The 16121-nt window shown below is 47.4% G+C and overlaps 2 protein-coding genes and 1 non-coding gene across 9 annotated transcripts in view; 2 read left to right on the top strand and 1 right to left on the bottom strand.

The window, feature by feature from the left end:
* The first annotated feature begins 414 nt into the window (after window positions 1-414).
* LOC129477933 (U6 spliceosomal RNA) lies at window positions 415-520 on the top strand. Its single transcript, XR_008656111.1, has one exon. It is a non-coding gene; the product is annotated as a U6 spliceosomal RNA (small nuclear RNA).
* Window positions 521-4695: 4175 nt separating this feature from the next.
* On the top strand, window positions 4696-5400 carry LOC129462457 (synaptobrevin homolog YKT6-like). The gene has a single exon (XM_055242448.2). It carries the CDS (start codon window positions 4707-4709, stop codon window positions 5337-5339), a length of 633 nt encoding a protein of 210 aa, XP_055098423.2. The 5' UTR covers window positions 4696-4706; the 3' UTR covers window positions 5340-5400.
* Window positions 5401-5681: 281 nt separating this feature from the next.
* LOC129476006 (putative uncharacterized protein LINC02901) overlaps window positions 5682-16121 on the bottom strand; it is a 54220-nt gene continuing 43780 nt past the window's right edge. For 2 of the 7 annotated variants that reach the window (XR_010119197.1, XM_063632918.1), the window contains 2 exons: window positions 8909-9048; window positions 7523-8196 (listed from right to left, as the gene is read on the bottom strand). Coding sequence is in view for 6 of the 7 variants with exons in the window: in XM_063632918.1 (XP_063488988.1) it covers window positions 7976-8196; window positions 8909-9048 (361 nt within the window). In the remaining variant the exon portion in view is untranslated. The other 5 variants (XM_063632929.1, XM_063632932.1, XM_063632927.1 and 2 more) reach the window with 5 other exon arrangements.

The raw sequence follows: 16121 nt of genomic DNA, 5'->3' as shown, positions 1-16121 counted from the left end.
TTTTGAACAGTGAACTTCTATGTCATGATTTAACCAATAAACTAAATTTAAAATGAAAAAAAAAAGATAAAAATGGGCTGGGTACAGTGGCTCATGCCTGTAATCCTAGCAATTTGGGAAGCCAAGGTGGGAGGCTCACTTGAAGCCAGGAGTTCAACACCAGCCTAGGCAACAAAGCAAGACCTCATCTCTATAAAAAAAAAATTCTTTTATTTAAAATTACAATTACATAAAGATAAAAATGGTACACCTGAACGGCGCACTTACCATGGACGAGGCTTACCGGACTGGAAGTTGCTCTGGGTGAGTCAGTGAGTGAGCGAGTGGTGAGTGAATGTGAAGGCCTAGGGCATTACTGTACACTGCTGTAGACTTGATAAACATTGTACACGTAAGCTATGCTAAATGTATAACAAATATTTTTCTTTCTTCAGTAATAAATTAAGGAATGATACAGAGAAGATCAGCATGGCCCCTGTGCAAGGATGACATGTGAATTAGTCTGTTCTCACATTGCTATAAAGAAATACCCAAGAGTGGGTAATTTATAAAGAAAAGAGTTTTAACTGACTCACAGTTCAGCATGGCTGGGGAGACCTTAGGAAACACAGTCATGGCAGAAGGCAAAGGAAAAGCAGGGCACCTTCTTCACAAGGCAGCAGGAAGGAGAAGTGAGGGCAAGCAGGGGAAATGCTAGACACTTTTAAAACCATCAGATCTTGGCTGGGCGCAGTGGCTCACACCTGTAATCCTAGCACTTTGGGAGGCTGAGGCGGGCAGATCACCTGAGGTCAGGAGTTCAAGACCAGTCTGGCCAACATGGGGAAATCCCGTCTCTACTAAAAATACAAAAATTAGCCGGGCGAGGTGGCAGGCGCCTGTAATCCCAGCTACTTGGGGGCCTGAGGCAGGAGAATCACTTGAACCCAGGAGGCAGAGGTTGCAGTAAGCCGAGATCATGCCATTGCACTCCAGCCTGGGCTACAGAGCAAGACTCTGTCTCACACAAAAAAATCAGATCTCATGAGAACTCACTCACGATCACAATAACAGCATGGGAGAAATTGCCCCTGTGATCCAATCACTTCCCACTGGGTCCCTCCCATGACATGTGGGGATTATGGGGATTACAGTTCAAGATGAGACTTGGGTGGGGACACAGCCAAACCATATCAACATGTAAATTCATGCAGTGTTCCATATTTTAAAAGAATATTATTATAATAAATTAATTATAATATTATAATATTATTATAATAAATTAACCTTAGCTTACTGTAACTTACTTTATAAACTTTTTAATTTGTTTTAACTTTTTGACTCTTTCGTAAAACAGCTTAAAACACAAACGCATTGTACAGCTTTACAAAATTATTTTCTTTCTTTGTATCCTTATTCTATAAACTTTTTTCTATTTTAAAAATTTTTTATTTTTTTTTTACTTTAAAAATTTGTTGTTACAAACTAAGACACATACACATACATTAGCCTACACGGGGTCAGGATCATCAAGATGTGACTAGGTGATAGGAATTTTCCAGCTCCATTATAATCTTACGGGACCATTGCTGTATATTTGGTTCATAGTTGACTGAAACTGGTACATGACTGTCTGTACTTAGCCTTAAAATTCCTTCCTTCCTTCCTTCCTTCCTTCCTTCCCTTCCCTTCCCCTTCCCCTTCCTTCCTTCCTCCCTCCCTCCCACCCTCCTTTCCTTCCCTTCCTTCCCCTTCCCCTTCCTTCCTTCCTTTCTTTCTTTCGACAAGAGTCTCACTCTGTTGCCTAGGCTAGAGTGCAGTGGCACAATCTCAGCTCACTGCAACCTCTGCCTCCCATGTTCAAGTGATTCTCCTGCCTCAGCCTCCCCAGTAGCTCCTGCTTCAGCCTCCCCAGTACAATTTTGTATTTTTAGTAGAGACAGGGTTTCACCATGTTGGCCAGGCTGGTCTCAAACTCCTGACCTCAAGTGATCCACCTGCCTCGGCCTCCCAAAGTGCTGGGATTACAGGCATGAGCCAATACACTGGGCCTTAAAATTATTTTTCAATTAAATTATCGGTTCAAAGAAAGAAATAGAAGCAGAGGGCCATTCTGTGTGCATTGAAGGTTGTTTGAAGCCTCTCTCTCTCCCTCTCATCCTTCCCTCTTGTCCTTTTCCTTTCCTTCCTCCTCCTTCTCCCTCTCTTCCCCTTCCTTCTCCACTTCCCCTCCCTCTTCTCCCTCTCCCCTTCCCCTTCCCCTTCCTTCTCTCTTGCCCCTCATGCCCACTCCTCCTCCCCCACCCACTTTCCCTTCCTCTTTCTTCCTCCTCCCTCTCCCCCTTCCCTTCCCCCTCACTCTCCCCAATGTATCTCCCCATCCCTAGGGCAAAGCATGGCCAGGAGGTATGGGCTGTAAAGCACACATTACCTAGAAGCTATATTATTTCCCAGGGAAAAGAGAGCTTCTGTGGCTTTGCCCGCCAGATTTCCAGTAAAAGGATTCATCTTAGATCAGCATGATTGCAGCTAATGGAGAGCTTGCCAGCTTCTAACTTTGCCTTTCACTGAGGATCCATGTGGGCGTGTTCGGCTGTGACTGCTAAGATAAAGATCAGTTACAGAAATAGCTTTGGAGCTGTTAGGATGATGACTCTTTTTTATGGCAGACCATTAACAACTACATCAAATTACCCACGTGAATTATGAGCTGTAGTAGGGTGCCCGACCTTCCGCTCATTATGTCGGACCCAGTAGTTATTGCAGGTCAAGTCATGCATAATTCCCAAGGGCATTTTTACGTGAACTTTGCCAGTTATTTCTTGATGTGGTCCCTTAAGATTATATTACCATATTTGTACTTTACCTTTTCTGTTTAGATATGTTTGGAGACATAAATACTTCCTATTGTGCTGCAATTGCCTGCAGTATTCGGTACTTGCTGTACAGGTCTGTAGCCTGGGAGCAATGGGCTCTACCACTTAGCCTAGGTATGTGGTAGGCGATACCATCCAGGTTTGCGTAAATGCACTCTATGATGTTTCCAAAACAACACAATTACCTAACAGTGCACTTCTCAGAACATAACCCCATGGTGAAGCAACACCTGACTGTATATTTCAGAGCTCCTACTAATTTGCCTACATTAAAAGTGATTGGGGGCCTGGCACGGTGGCTCACATCTGTAATCCCAGCACTTTGGAAGGCCGAGGCAGGTGCATCACCTGAGGTCAGGAGTTCGAGACCAGCCTGGCCAGCATGGTGAAACTCCATCTCTACTAAAAATACAAAAATTAGGTGGGCGTGTTGGCGGGCGCCTGTAATCCCAGCTACTCAGGAAGCTGAGGCAGGAGAATCGCTTGAACCCAGGAGGCAGAGGTTGCAGTGAGCTGAGATCGCGCCACTGCACTCCAGCCTTGGTGACAGAGCGAGACTCTGTCTCAAAGAAAAGTGATTGGGGCAGGGTATAGAACAACTGGTTAGAGATAATAGTATAGCCTACCAATGTTAAACATCAATTTGGACATGTCTGCTTGTGCATAGTAGGTTATGTCTCTGAAACATCTAAGGAGCGAGTTCTCAATCCGAGACCATTTTCAAGTTTCTGTAAGGCAGTCAGGAGGTTGGCTGGACGATCTCGCAAATCCTCTTCCTACTCTAACATTCTGCTACCTGATGGCAAGAAACCCAGAGAAACCAGAAACAATTTTGCAGACATTCTTTTTAAATATTTGTTCAATTTTTTTTAAAAACAGAGTCTTGCTCTGTCACCCAGGCTGGAGTGCAGTGGCATGATCACAACTCACTGCAGCCTCGACCTCTTCGGCTCAAGCAATCCTCCCACCTCAGGTGCATGCCACCATGCCCAGCTAGATTTTTTGTTTTTGTTTTTGTTTTTTTGTAGAGACCGAGTCTCACTATGTTGCCAAAACTAGTCTCAAATTCATGGGCCCAAGCAAGCAATCCTCCTGCCTCGGCCTCCCAAAGTGCTGGGATTACAGGCGTAAGCCACCAAACCTGGCCCAATTTCTATCTTTCATTCCCAATACAGAATATGTCATCAAACTTAATTGACTCTTCACGAACACATGGTGCTTTCCACCCGAATGTCCCGGAGCTGGCTCACGGGAACGGGCTGCCTTGTTTATCTGTATGTCTCTACCAGCCAGCAGAGTGCCTGTCACCAAGGAGGAACTCAGTAAGAGGTGATTGAACGAGTGACTGAAACAATTCACTGGATGGATGGATGCACAGTGTCTGGTCCCGGGATCAGGAAATGGAGTAACTAGGGAAGACAGCATAGCCTATTGGGAGCCAGGAAGACAGGACAGCTGGAATCAAATGAAAGGCCCCCCGAGAGAGGTTTTGGCTAAGGGACTGAAGTGCAGCTTCTCCGTTACAATTATCTCTGGGCCTGTGCAGGCAGGGGTGCCCCTCTAAAGCTCTTAGTTTCTTATACAAGGGCTTATTACCTGCTGGTCTGAGCAACATCCCCTCCAGGAGGCAGGTATCTTTGTGTGTTTTGAGTAGCTTCCATGCCTTGTGCATACATCTGTTATGAATACCAATGTGGGTGGATCCCCAGCCAGGAGGAGGAAGCCGGCGCTGACCCCGTCAGCTGCCAGGGGCTGAGAGGCCTGTAGGCAGCTGTGGTCGCGAGGGATGGCGCTGCTCCCTGACAGCAGGTCCTGCAGCTGGGCAGGCAGGTGGCCTGAGGGCGCAGAGCCATGAAGCTGTACAGCCTCAGTGTCCTCTACAAAGGCGAGGCCAAGGTAGTGCTGCTCAAAGCCAGGTACGACGATGTGGCTTCCTTCAGCTTTTTCCAGAGATCCAGCGTTCAGGAATTCATGACCTTCATGAATCAACTGATTGTGGAGCGCTCATTCAAAGGCACTAGAGCTTCTGTCGAAGAACAAGACTATCTGTGGCACCTCTATGTCCGGAATGACAGTCTTGCAGGTGTGGTCATTGCTGACAATGAATGCCCATCCCGGGTGGCCTTTACCTTGCTGGAGAAAGTACTAGATGAATTCTCCAAGCAAGTCAACAGGATAGACTGGCCAGTAGGGTCCCCTGCTACAATCCATTCTGCAGCCCTGGATGGTCACCTCAGTAGATACCAGAACCCACGAGATGCTGACACCATGACTAACGTGCAGGCCGAACCAGAAGAGACCCAAATCATTGTGCACAACACCATGAAGTCTTTGTTAGAGCAAGGTGAGAAGCTAGGTGCCTTGGTGTCCAAATCTGAGGTGCTGGGAACACAGTCTAAAGCCTTCTATAAAACTGCCCGGAGGTTGGGCACGGTGGCTCATGCCTGTAGCACTTTGGGAGGCCAAGGCGGGCAGATCACCTGAGGTCAGGAGTTCGCGACCAGCCTGGGCAACATGGTGAAACCCTGTCTTTACTAAAATACAAAAAATTAGCTGGGCATGGCACCCTGCACCTGTAGTCCCAGCTATGTGGGAGGCTGAGGCAGGAGAATTGCTTGAACCTGGGAGGCGGAGATTGCAGTGAGCCGAGATTGCACCACTGCACTCCAGCCTGGGCGACAGAGCGAGACTCCCTCTCAAAAAAAAAAAAAAAAAATTCCCGGAAACAAAACTCACGTTGTGCAGTGGCCCAGCACTGGAACAGCACCATCACTCGCATCAGAACTGAAGCCCCCAGGGACGAAGAAACAGCCCTACTCGAGGACCTGGAGTGGGGGCACACAGGCCATTTTTATTTTGAAGTTCTCAGGAGAAACAGGGATGGTGGAAGGGTGGAGACTGTTCAAATTAATATGTGTGGTAGTGATTCTTGGAAAGAATTTGAGGTCCCCAAAGGCATATTTTCGGGCAAATGAAACCATAAACTCCAACTGGCTTCTGAAAAAAAAAAAAAAAGAATATCGATGGGTTTCTAGAACAGCACCTGGCACATAGCAGATACCTCTTGTAGTTATGGAAGAAATGGACATAGTGAGAATGAGAAGGTTCGCTGTGTGTCTGAGGGGAGAGCTATTGTTTTCCGACCAACACGACATTTGTTGTGGCGCAGAGCGGCTGCACGTTTGGAAACACAGGGCTTTCATGTGACTTGTGTGAACTAATGGCTGCACACCAGTTCTGCGGGAAAGGGGAAAGCGTTAGTGGTCACAGCCAGCTGCCTGAGGGGCTAGCCTGCTTCGCTGCTCATGAGCCTCACACTTATGGGCCAGTTGTAACCGCCCAAGGGGTTCACCTTGCCTGCTGCCTAGATTGAGCCAATTCATCAAGACAGGGGAATTGCAACAGACAAAGAGTAATTCATGCAGAGCCAACTACGGAGGAGACTGGAGTTTTATTATTACTCAAATCAGTCTCCCCGAGCATTCTGGGAGCAGAGTTTCTAAGGACAATTCCATGGGTAGGAGAAAGCCAGTGAGCCGGGGTGCTGATTGGTCAGGGATGAAATCACGGGGAGTCGAAGCTGTCTTGCGCTGAGTCAGTTCCTGGGTGGGAGCCACAGGAACAGATGAGCCAGTTTATTGATGGGGTGGTGCCAGCTGATCCATCAAGTGCAGGGTCTGCAAAATATCTCAAGCACTGATTTCTAGGAGCAGTTTAGGGAGCGTCAGAATCTTGTAGCCTCCAGCTGCATGATTCCTAAACTATAATTTCTAATCTTGTGGCTAATGTTAGTCCTACAAAGGCAATCTAGTCCCCAGGCAAGAAGGAGGTCTGCTTTGGGAAAGGGCTGTTATCGTCTTTGTTTTAAGATATAAACTATAAACTAAGTATTTCCCAAAGTTAGTTCAGTCTATGCCCAGGAATGAACAAGGATAGCTTGGAGGTGAGAAGCAAGATGGAGTCAGTTAAGTTAGGTCTCTTTCACTGTCTCAGTCTTAATTTTGCAAAGGCAGTTTCACAGTTGCCTGGCCTCTGGATGCCTGTGTCCCCACAGTGGTGTGGGCTTTAGTGACAGCACCTTCCTCTCAGGGCTTTCATGAGGAGTAAATAAATTAATAGGCATAAAGCACTTGGAAAAGAGCTTATTCTAACCACTAGGTATATAGAAGTGGTGATTATTAGAGCTGGTCTGGATCCCTTGCGTTTGCTGAAATTGTATGCAACTCCTAGGTGAGAAAAAAAGAGTGTTGGATTCTTTTAGCAATATGGAGCAGACAGGCTGTTTAGTGCCCTGAATAGTCATCAAATGACTTCACTTCTTGCTAGCCCCAAAGGGTCGGTAGGAAGGCAGCTCTGATATCCTGCAAAAATGTTTGCGGTCATACCCTTTCCTCAGAAAGCCAGCACTGCAGGGAGAACTCAAATGCACGCACTGAATCATGATTCCAGCACCGTCTGAATTAAAGCTAAAATATGGCCAAAGATTCTCCAAAGAAATCCTCACTGAAGACAGAAATTTGGGTCAAATATTTCATCTTCATGAAGTAAAAAGTTTTTCCCCGGGCCAGGAGTGTTGTCTCATGCCTGTAATCCCAGCACTTTGGGAAGCTAAGGCAGGAGGATCACTTGAGCCCAAGAATTCAAGACCAGCCTGGCAACATGGTGAAACCCTGTCTCTATCAAAAATACGAAAAAAAGAAAAAGAAAAATTAGCCAGGAGTGGTGGCACATGCCTGCAGTTCCAGCTACTCAGGAGGCTGAGATGGGAGGATCACTTGAGCCAAGGAGGTCACGGCTGCAGTGAGCCATGATAGCACCAATGCACTCCAGCCTGGATGACGGAGCGAGACCATGTCTCAAAAAGAGGAAAAAACAAATTAACTTCAAACACGTTCACCCAAGCATAAATCTGGAAACTAAATTTTTTTTATTTAAACCAATTTTGACAGACCCATGTAATAATGATATAGATTGATATTTATTGGAAAGAAAAAGTCTTCACCACATGACAAATTTTTTTAAAGTAGAGAAAGTGTGTATATTACATGATACCAGTTTTTATACTGGTGCTGTGGTTCATGCCTGTAATCCCAGCACTTTGGGAGGCCAAAACAGGTAGATCACCTGAGGTCAGGAGTTCGAGACCAGCCTGGCCAATATGGTGAAACCTCATCTCTACAAAAAATATGAAAATTAGCAGGGCATGGTGGTGGGCGCCTCTTGTCCCAGCTGCTCCGGAGGCTGAGGCAGGAGAATCGGTTGAACCCAGAAGGCAGAGGGAGGTTGCAGTGAACCGAGATTGTGCCACTGCACTCCAACCTGGGCGACAGCAAGACTTCATCTCAAAAAAAAAAAAAAAAAAAAGAAATGAAATTCTGTCTCTACACATACGTGTGCACATGCACAAACATATGCACACAGATACACACATCCCTCGGGTTTAAATAGTGATTATATGCATATAGTTCTTGATTGATCTTAATGACTTATTGCCTCTGTGAATTTTTAAATTTTTCTACAGTGAATATGTAACACTTTTGAAGAAAGAACTGTCGGCCGGGTGCGGTGGCTCACACCTGTAATCCCAACACTTTGGGAGGCCAAGGCAGGTGCATCACCTGAGGTCGGGAGTTCAAGACCAGCCTGATCAACATAGAGAAACCCCGTCTGTACTAAAAATACAAAACTAGTCGGATGTGGTAGCCGCATGCCTGTAATCCCAGCTACTCGGAAGGCCGAGGAAGGAGAATCGCTTGAACCCGGGAAGCAGAGGTTGCAGTGAGCCAAGATCGTGCCATTGCACTCCAGCCTAGGCAACAAGAGCTCCATCTCAAAAAAATAAAGAAAGGTCAAAATACACACACACACACACACACACACACACACCCCTTCCTGAGGAAGAAAACTGAGCAGAAGGAATTAGTTTCTAGTAGAGGAATTTCAAAGCAGAAATCCTTTCTTCATGGGGATGGAGGTGTGTCACTGACCCCTCCATCATGTTGCCCTTCCCCCCATTCCCCACTCAGAGGCTCGCTCAGAAGCCCCAGTGTCACCTTGGTGAGAAGTGGCTGCCCTGTCCCATCCTGGAGTTCTGGGGTCCTCCTCCCCTGAGCCATGTGAGAGTTGGCACGTTACATCATCACCTCTGTTTTTGGCAGCCAGCCCAGTGCTCAGATGGCTAAGAGTTGACACCCTATAATGAATAAACAGGAAAGAGAAAGAAGCAATTCACTTGGATGACATCTAACACAGACCTGAAGAAAAAGGCCACACCGTCCCTAAAGGACAAGTGATAATGCCGGGCAGAGCAGGCTCTACTGGGCATATGATGCAAACGTTGACCTGTCACAAGCAGCATCAAAGAAAGTTGCTCTGAGGGCACGAGCCAGCTTTAATTAATAGCTCACCATTGCATCTTGGAGATGGGTTTCCCACTCTGGTGGAATATTCCATTAGACTTGCTGACAATATTTTATGTCACATAAGGTATAGACTGACCTGCAAGTCAAGACTGTGGTGGTGTGATCAAGAAGGAAGTGCAGGCTGGGCACGGTGGTAGCTCACGCCTGTAATCCCAGCACTTTGGGAGGCCAAGGCAGGCAGATCACTTGAGGCCAGGAGTTCAAGACCAGCCTGGCCAACATGGTGAAACCCCATCTCTACTAAAACACCAAAATTAGCTGGGCTATAGTAGCACCTGCCTGTAATCCCAGTTACTCAGGAGGCTGAGACACGAGAATCATTTGTAGCCGGGAAGTGGAGGTTGCAGTGAGCTGAGATCACGCCATTACACTCCAACCTGGGCGACAGAGTGAGATATTGAGAAAAAAAAGGAAGGAAGGGGGGCGGGGAGAAAGGAAAGGAAAGGAAAGGGAGGGGAGGGGAGGGGAGGGGAGGGGAGGGGAGGGGAGGGGAGGGGAGGGGAGGGGAGAGGAGAGGAGAGGAGAGGAGAGGAGAGGAGAGGAGAGGAGAGGAGAGGAGAGTAGAGTGCAGGAGTACACAGTTTAATGTGACAGTACCATCTTGGCAGACTTGGTTACTAAAGCAGGTTGTTAAGCAGAAGGACACAGATGTGCGCTTTGAAGCTCAGAATTCAAGGAAAGTGGGGCCTTCCTTGGTCTGCAGAGAGCAAACCCAGCCACGAAGAGGCAACGCCCTCGGGTTCACTTCCAACAAGCCTTTCCAGGGCCCTTCATCTGAGCAGCCGGAATATCATTCAGCAACCATCCTGTCAGCCTTTGGAAACGGGAGACTTGCATTTCATTTCAGACACTGAACACTGTGTTCCGGACCACGTTTATTCTCCATATAAACAGCGTGTTATGAGAATCATGCGTTTACTGTATAATACCGAGTCAGGTCACAGTAAACTCATTTCCGTCGTGAAAGGTTTCAAGTATTCAGAGGAGGTTAAGAAGAATAAAAAGCTTATAACAAAACAACTTCTGTTTCCAAGGTGATAAATAATGAAAAATGTGGTGTGAAAACATCACTAAATTCCATTTTAAACATCCGAAGTTCATAAGGAGAGACTCAGTCAAGGGAAAAGGATGTACTAAAGTCAATGACAGAGTTATGAAAACTTAGCAGCTCCGATATCAGTGGGTAAGTCAGCGACGTGTTTGTACAAGGAAACCAGGCACCTGGACAAGTTCCTAAAACCTGCCCCAATTGGAGAAGGTGATATGGAACCTAAATACCTAGCTTGTCTAGTAACTACAGCTATTTTGAGAAGAGGAGAAAATCTTTGCCTAGTAAAACCATGATTCTCAGGCATCCACATCTCCAGAACTCTCAGGCTTTCAAACTGGGTCCCAATCAGGAGATACTAAACACACACACGTATACTGACATACGAAGATACCTGGGATATTTTCACATCTCTTTCTTTTTTTTTTTTTTTGAGATGGAGTCTTGCGACTGTCACCCAGGCTGGAGTGCAGTGGTTCAATCTCAGCTGACTGCAACCTCTGGCTCATGGGTTCAAGCAATTCTCCTGCCTCAGCCTCTCGAGTAGCTAGGACTACAGGCGCGCACCACCACACCTGGCTAATTTTTGTATTTTAGTAGAGACGGGGTTTCACCATGTTGGCCAGGCTGATCTTGAACTCCTGACCTCGTGATCCACCCGCCTCAGCCTCCCAAAGTGCTGTGACTACAGTGTGAGGCACCATGCCCGGCCTCCATCTCTTCATTTTCTAAATCAATTAAACATGGCTTGGCCCTCAGTCCCCGACCTGGCAGATAATCCAGTCTGAGCCACGTTTTGGGGATTCCACTCTCCACACCCCTTGGGCTCATGTAGGAACTCCTGGGCCTGTGCAGTCCACAGAAGTCCAACTGGAGGAAGGTCCTATGGATCTGAGGTTGCTGGCATAACTCATGTGGCCTCACAAAGGTGGGTGGCACCCCTTCTTCCTGGCTGAGCCTCACATGAAGATCTGAGCCAAGAAGTCCAGGCTTTCAGGTGGGGCTGGCAGCTCTCCGGGACAACTCAGGTGCCCATTCAAGACATTGCAAGCACACAGCGCACCGTCCCACCCCCCGCCCCAAGGAAATCCCCCAAAGGCCTAAACCTAAGCCATCCACCTTGACTCCAGGTTGCACCACTTCACTTCCCTCTTCCTGTCAGTGAGCAGCCTCCTTCCTTCCCACTGGTGGTCCTAATAACTTCCCTCCCTCCACAAGAGGGATAATGAGACTGTAGCCCAGACATTACAAACCAGATGCCTGAGGGCAAAATTCTGAGTTGTTTTGACCATACTCTATTTTTACCACTTGCCAACACTTTACAAAATCTAGAATTTTCACGTAAAAACCCAGCTTCCTGTCTTCAGGTGCACTGGCAAGACCCGGCCCACAGTCCCAGAGCTGTACCTGGTTAGAGCCGACCGACGGTGTTCCATGGGACATGTGTTCTCTGCTTTGCCACGGTCTCCACTCCTCCCTTTCGTAGCACCGGGAACACTTTACAAATTTACATAACCTACCTGACCCCTGTGAGATGTGAACTTTGCAGTCCACCCTCGAGGTCTCAAAGGTAGGCTGTCTTTCTGGGATTAGGAAAGGATTCATTCTTCCAGATTTCCCAAAGAACAAGGGAAATCATGACGTGCCTGTAGCTTCTCCTGTTGTTACCTCCACACGGAGCCCCTCAATGGGAAAGCAGGGGAAGCTGGACACGGGCACCCAGCTTTCCCATCTCACATGGCCTGCAGCAGTGGTCCACCCACATGTTAAGGAAAAGATTATTCTCACCCTTGTTTTTGTGTTTTTTTTGTTTTTGGTTTTTTGGGTTTTTTGTTTTTTGTTTTTTTTTTTGATATGGAGTCTCCCTCTGTCGCCCAGGCTGGAGTGCCGTGGCGCAATCTCGGCTCACTGCAACCTCCACCTCCCAGGTTCAAGCAATTCTCCTGCCTCAACCTCCTTAGTAGCTGGGATTGCAGGCGTGCACCACCACACTCAGCTAATTTTTGTATTTTTAGTAGAGACAGGGTTTCACCATGTTGGCCAGGCTGATCTCAAACTCCTGACATCAGGTGATCCGCCCACCTAAGCCCCCCAAAGTGTTAGGATTACAGGCGTGAGCCACCACAACTGGCCCTCACCCTTGTTAAAAGACGGACTTTACTCAGGACTATCACGATAGGGACAGGGACCACCACAGTGGGATTTTGCAGCAGGACAGAGAGATGGGGAAAGTGAGAGTTGTTAGCCATGGAGCAGGGTAGGAGGCTTAGTAGATGGAAAATGATTCAGATGAAACATCGGGTCATGGGGATTCTGGCTACACTCAAGTAAGAGGGCTCTTGCTGAAGGCAGGCCAAGGCTATGGTGGGGGCGAGGATTTGATCAGATACGGAGGGTGACCCACTATCCAGGGTGGGGCACTCTGGCTAAACTGGCTTAGCAGGATTCTTGCTAAAATTGGGCTTTTAAGGATTTGTCTAAGGATAGAGCCTCATTGAAAAACAGCTCAGAGGAGGCTGGGCTAGAGTTTGGTCAAGGAGAGAATCTTTGTTACACACCTCCCCTCCTCACAGACAGGCCTGTCTCCAAAAGCCTAGAAGGACTGTGCCTGGCTGTAAATGGCTATAAAACGCCTGCCTCTTTCTCCACAATTCAAGGAGACTGAAGGGAAGAAAGGAGAATGCCAGGAGCGGGGCAGCTCCTTAGAGCACGGGGAGGGCCTCTGAGCGGCAGCCCTGGAAGCTGTGATAGGGGTCAGTCAGTCCCAACAGCAAAAAGAAGGGAGCTGGCCCCAACGGGACAGGGGACTAGGAGTTTGACACTCAGGAGGAACCAGCAAATTCTGCCCTCTGCACAGAGGTCATGTGACTTGTGTGGCGGGGGCCAGCTCGAGGGGTGGCAGTCACAGTACAAGGTGACACAACAATGGTGAGCCTAGGTTTCAGGCCTGGGTTCCATACCGAATATGTTTATATCACAACAGTCATGGGTGGGAGGTTGTATCTCACATCATAGAAAAATATCAGAATCTGGGTGTGGTGGCTTACACTTGGAATCCCAACACTTTGGGAGGCCAAGGCAGGCAGATTGCTTGAACTCAGGAGTTCAAGACCAGCCTGGGCTACACGGCGAAGCCCTGTCTCTACAAAAATACAAAAATTAGCTGGGGGTGGTGGTGTGCGCCTGTAATCCCAGCTACTTGGGAGACTGAGGTAGGAGGATCGTTTGAGCCTGGGAGGCAGAGGTTGTAGTGAGCCAAGATTGCACCATGGTACTCCAGCCTGGGTGACAGAGCAAGACCTTGTCTTAAAAAAAAAATTAAAAAAAAAAAAGCAATGCACAGGCTGGGGGTGGTGGCCCACACCTGTAATCCCAGCACTTTGGGAGGTCAAGGCAGGTGGATCACCTGAGGTCAGGAGTTTGAGACCAGCCAGGAGACAGAGGCAGTGAGCCAAGATCATGCCACCACACTCCAGCCTGGATGACAGAGCAAGACTCCATCTCAAAAAAAAAAAAAAAAAAAAAAAGCAACGCACACAGTTAAAGGTTATTGGGTAACTTTGCAGCCCTGAAAGACACTAGCAAGTCTTCCAATATATCTGAATTTCAAAGAAGGCTTGAGATAGAGAAAGACCTTCTTCCTGGGCCCCCCAGCTACCATATACTCTCCAGCCAGCGGTGCTGTCCCAAGTACCTTTGCATAGTGAACAAAGTGCACAGCCATGATCAGCATCATTTCTTCTATTTACCAGTGTGGAATCTACGAGAGGCCTTACTGCTCACTGAGCACAGGGAGTGGGGCCTATGAAGTGGGTTCAGTGAACCCAACAGGTATTACTCACTGCTCTGCAATATTCATGGTGCTGGAGATACCCAGCAACCGGGGGTGTAAACTGAGGAGGAAGGGCTAGGCTAGAGGGCAACCTTTCAAAGAATGGAAGTTGTTAAGGCCTCTGGTTGTAGTGGGTGGACAGTGGGCAGAGTGAGAAAGGAGTAACAGTGATGTTAACTAGCATTTAGTAAGTACTTTCTCCACAAGAGACTCCATGTAAATCACTTTATGAGTATTGTCTCACTGCATCTTCCCCCAAATGAGGTATGTACTATATTATCCCCATTTCACAGGGAAGGAAACTAAGGTTGAAGCAAGTTATATGACCTGCCCAGACTTCAATGGTAATAAATGGTAGAGCTGGGGTTTGAACTTAAGTCCCAGAAGTCTGGGAACAACTAAACATAAGGAAAGGGCAAAGGAGACAGAAAAATGAGGAGCTCCCAAAGTGGGTGACTTTAGAGGAGGGAGGGGGCAAAGCAGCCAAGGGGCTGAGCTCTGGGCAGAAGAGGAAGGAGACTAAGCCTCGGGAGGGGCCCCAGGATGGCAGCAGAGGGGGAGACATTTCCCAGGAGCTATGAAGGCTGAAAGCAAACTGTGGGCTGATGGGGAATGAATGGGAGATGAAGAAGTATAGACACGGAGAACATGGATGCCTTTACCAAGAAGCCAGGCTGTGGAATAAAGATCAACAGTAACAAACCCCTTCAACGTGTAATTTCATTGTTAGGCCAAACTGGAAGAGAGCCAAAAGCCACCAGGAGCCCAGTCCAAATGTCACCTGCCCACCACACACAGCGGGCTTCCTGTGGTATGAACTATTCACCCCACATCAGCCTCTTCCCCAGAGCAAACGCCTACCCTGTTGGTGTATTTGTAATCCCTTTCCTGCCTGCCAAGGTGCTGGAAGTAATTGTGCAGGTATGAGCTGGCCAGCCATTGTGCAGCAACCCTCTATGCGGACACAGAATGTCCTGAGCACACCAGGAACTGCAGACACCAGTGCCCCACATGACTTCTAGAACTTCCAAGTGCCCACTGACAACATCCTCCATAAATGCCCCATGAGAGCAATGCTTTTTTGCCTTGGAAACATCTTTTATACAATCCAGTCTCTCCCGGATCCTTGACCTGAGGGATCAAAGAGAGTTGGTTTGTTTTTAGAAGGCAGCCATTCTTGACAAAATACACACAAAGATTGGCAGCTATCTGCCTTCCAGGGCCCCCATGAGAGGCTAACTCCTCTCCTTCCAACTCCTCTACTTTCAAAGCAAGATGTAGTTTGGGGACAAAATCAGGGAAAGGAGAAACAGGATTTCTTCTCTCCCCGCCACCTGCCATCAGGCTACCAGACTTTTTAAGGGTAGAGATATGCTCAGATTTTCCCTGAGGGGTTACATATACAAAAAATACTCCATAATCATCCAACGGGATAATTACAAATTACTGGAGAAAAGAGTTTCTTTCTTCAATCCTCATAGCCGTCTTCTCTTCAAAGAAATCCACAGAGCTGGAAAAATATAGGAGACAAAAGAGGTAAAGACGAATCTAGGGCGAAAACAAAGTGGAAACTTCCCAGCCATGTTCTTGAATGCTAAGCTGAGCCCTGATTCATCAAACACTTTGAATGTGATTCCTAAAATCAATCTTTTCTTTTTCATTTAAAAAAACAATGCCTACAGGCTCACATTTTATAGAACAGTGGTGAAAGAGAATTGAAAATATAATTCAAACATATTTTACAACTAACTGAAAAGAACAAACATTTAGAGAAGTGAAAGTCACTGAAATAGGCCTCCCCTGTGCTTTTCTTCAAAGATTTTCTGATGTCGGCTTAGAAGTGAGTTAGAGAAAGGATTAAATACAAAGGAGGGGAGGGGTTCTCTCATCAGCCACCCATGAGAATTGGGAGTTTCGGGCTCAGGCCAGAGAGGCGACTGCCCCTGCCTGGGGACCTCCACCTC

Source organism: Symphalangus syndactylus, chromosome 2, assembly GCF_028878055.3.
Source record: "Symphalangus syndactylus isolate Jambi chromosome 2, NHGRI_mSymSyn1-v2.1_pri, whole genome shotgun sequence".
In the NCBI taxonomy this organism is placed as follows: Eukaryota; Metazoa; Chordata; class Mammalia; order Primates; family Hylobatidae; genus Symphalangus; species Symphalangus syndactylus.
Note: the sequence above shows the minus strand (reverse complement) of the source record. Positions and strands in the feature narration are given on the sequence as shown.